The 642-nt window shown below is 55.5% G+C and overlaps 1 protein-coding gene across 1 annotated transcript in view; it reads right to left on the reverse strand.

Moving 5' to 3' along the window:
* Window positions 1–147: 147 nt before the first annotated feature.
* The window catches only part of LOC104271671 (USP6 N-terminal-like protein), a gene marked incomplete at both ends in the record, with an annotated part of 3,178 nt that continues 2,683 nt past the window's right edge, over window positions 148–642 (reverse strand). The window contains 2 exons of the mRNA XM_009866405.1: window positions 148–290; window positions 501–600. Coding sequence (XP_009864707.1) covers window positions 148–290; window positions 501–600 — 243 coding nt within the window. The remainder of the gene's footprint in view (window positions 291–500; window positions 601–642) is intronic.

Consider the following 642-nt stretch of genomic DNA (forward strand, 5'->3'; position numbering starts at 1 on the left):
TGCTGCATTGGAACCAGTGGAGAGGAAAAAAAAAAAAAAAAGACAAAAAAAAGGAAAATGAAGCCCAAACTTGTGCATCGGTTTTTCAGCTGCGGCAGAAGGATGCTCGGGTCCCCAGGTGCCACCCACCCTCCCCGCTCCACCCACCTGGCGGGGGGTCATCTTGCGCAGCTCGTTCATCGACACCTGCAGCTGCTCGATGACGGTGTCGTCCTCGTACTGTAGGGAAGCGGCGATTTTCTCCTGCAGGAATTCCCGCAGATCTTCCAGCGTCATCTTCAGCAAGCGCTCTGCGGGACGGGAGAGAGGGCTCAGGGCTGGGCAGATGTTCACTGACCCGGCCACTTCGGGAAGTTCTCGCCGATACCTCTAGGAGGAGGAAAAGCTCCACCAGACAGACCCTGAGCGTGAGGCTCAACAGCCATTATGGGGATGATGCTGACCCACATTTTTGTCGTTTTAGAAGGACATTAAGGGAGCCTGCTCCGCGGAGACCTTACTTTTGTGCAGTTTGAGGATGGTGTAAGCCATGGCCGTCAGCACCCGCTCCCCTTCCAGGATGTAGATGTCCCACAGCCGCAGGGTGAGGGTGAAGGGCGTCTGTGTCAAACACACGAACAGAAAAAAAACCCAAACGGCTCC

Source organism: Apaloderma vittatum, unplaced genomic scaffold, assembly GCF_000703405.1.
Source record: "Apaloderma vittatum isolate BGI_N311 unplaced genomic scaffold, ASM70340v1 scaffold35303, whole genome shotgun sequence".
Taxonomy (NCBI): domain Eukaryota; kingdom Metazoa; phylum Chordata; class Aves; order Trogoniformes; family Trogonidae; genus Apaloderma; species Apaloderma vittatum.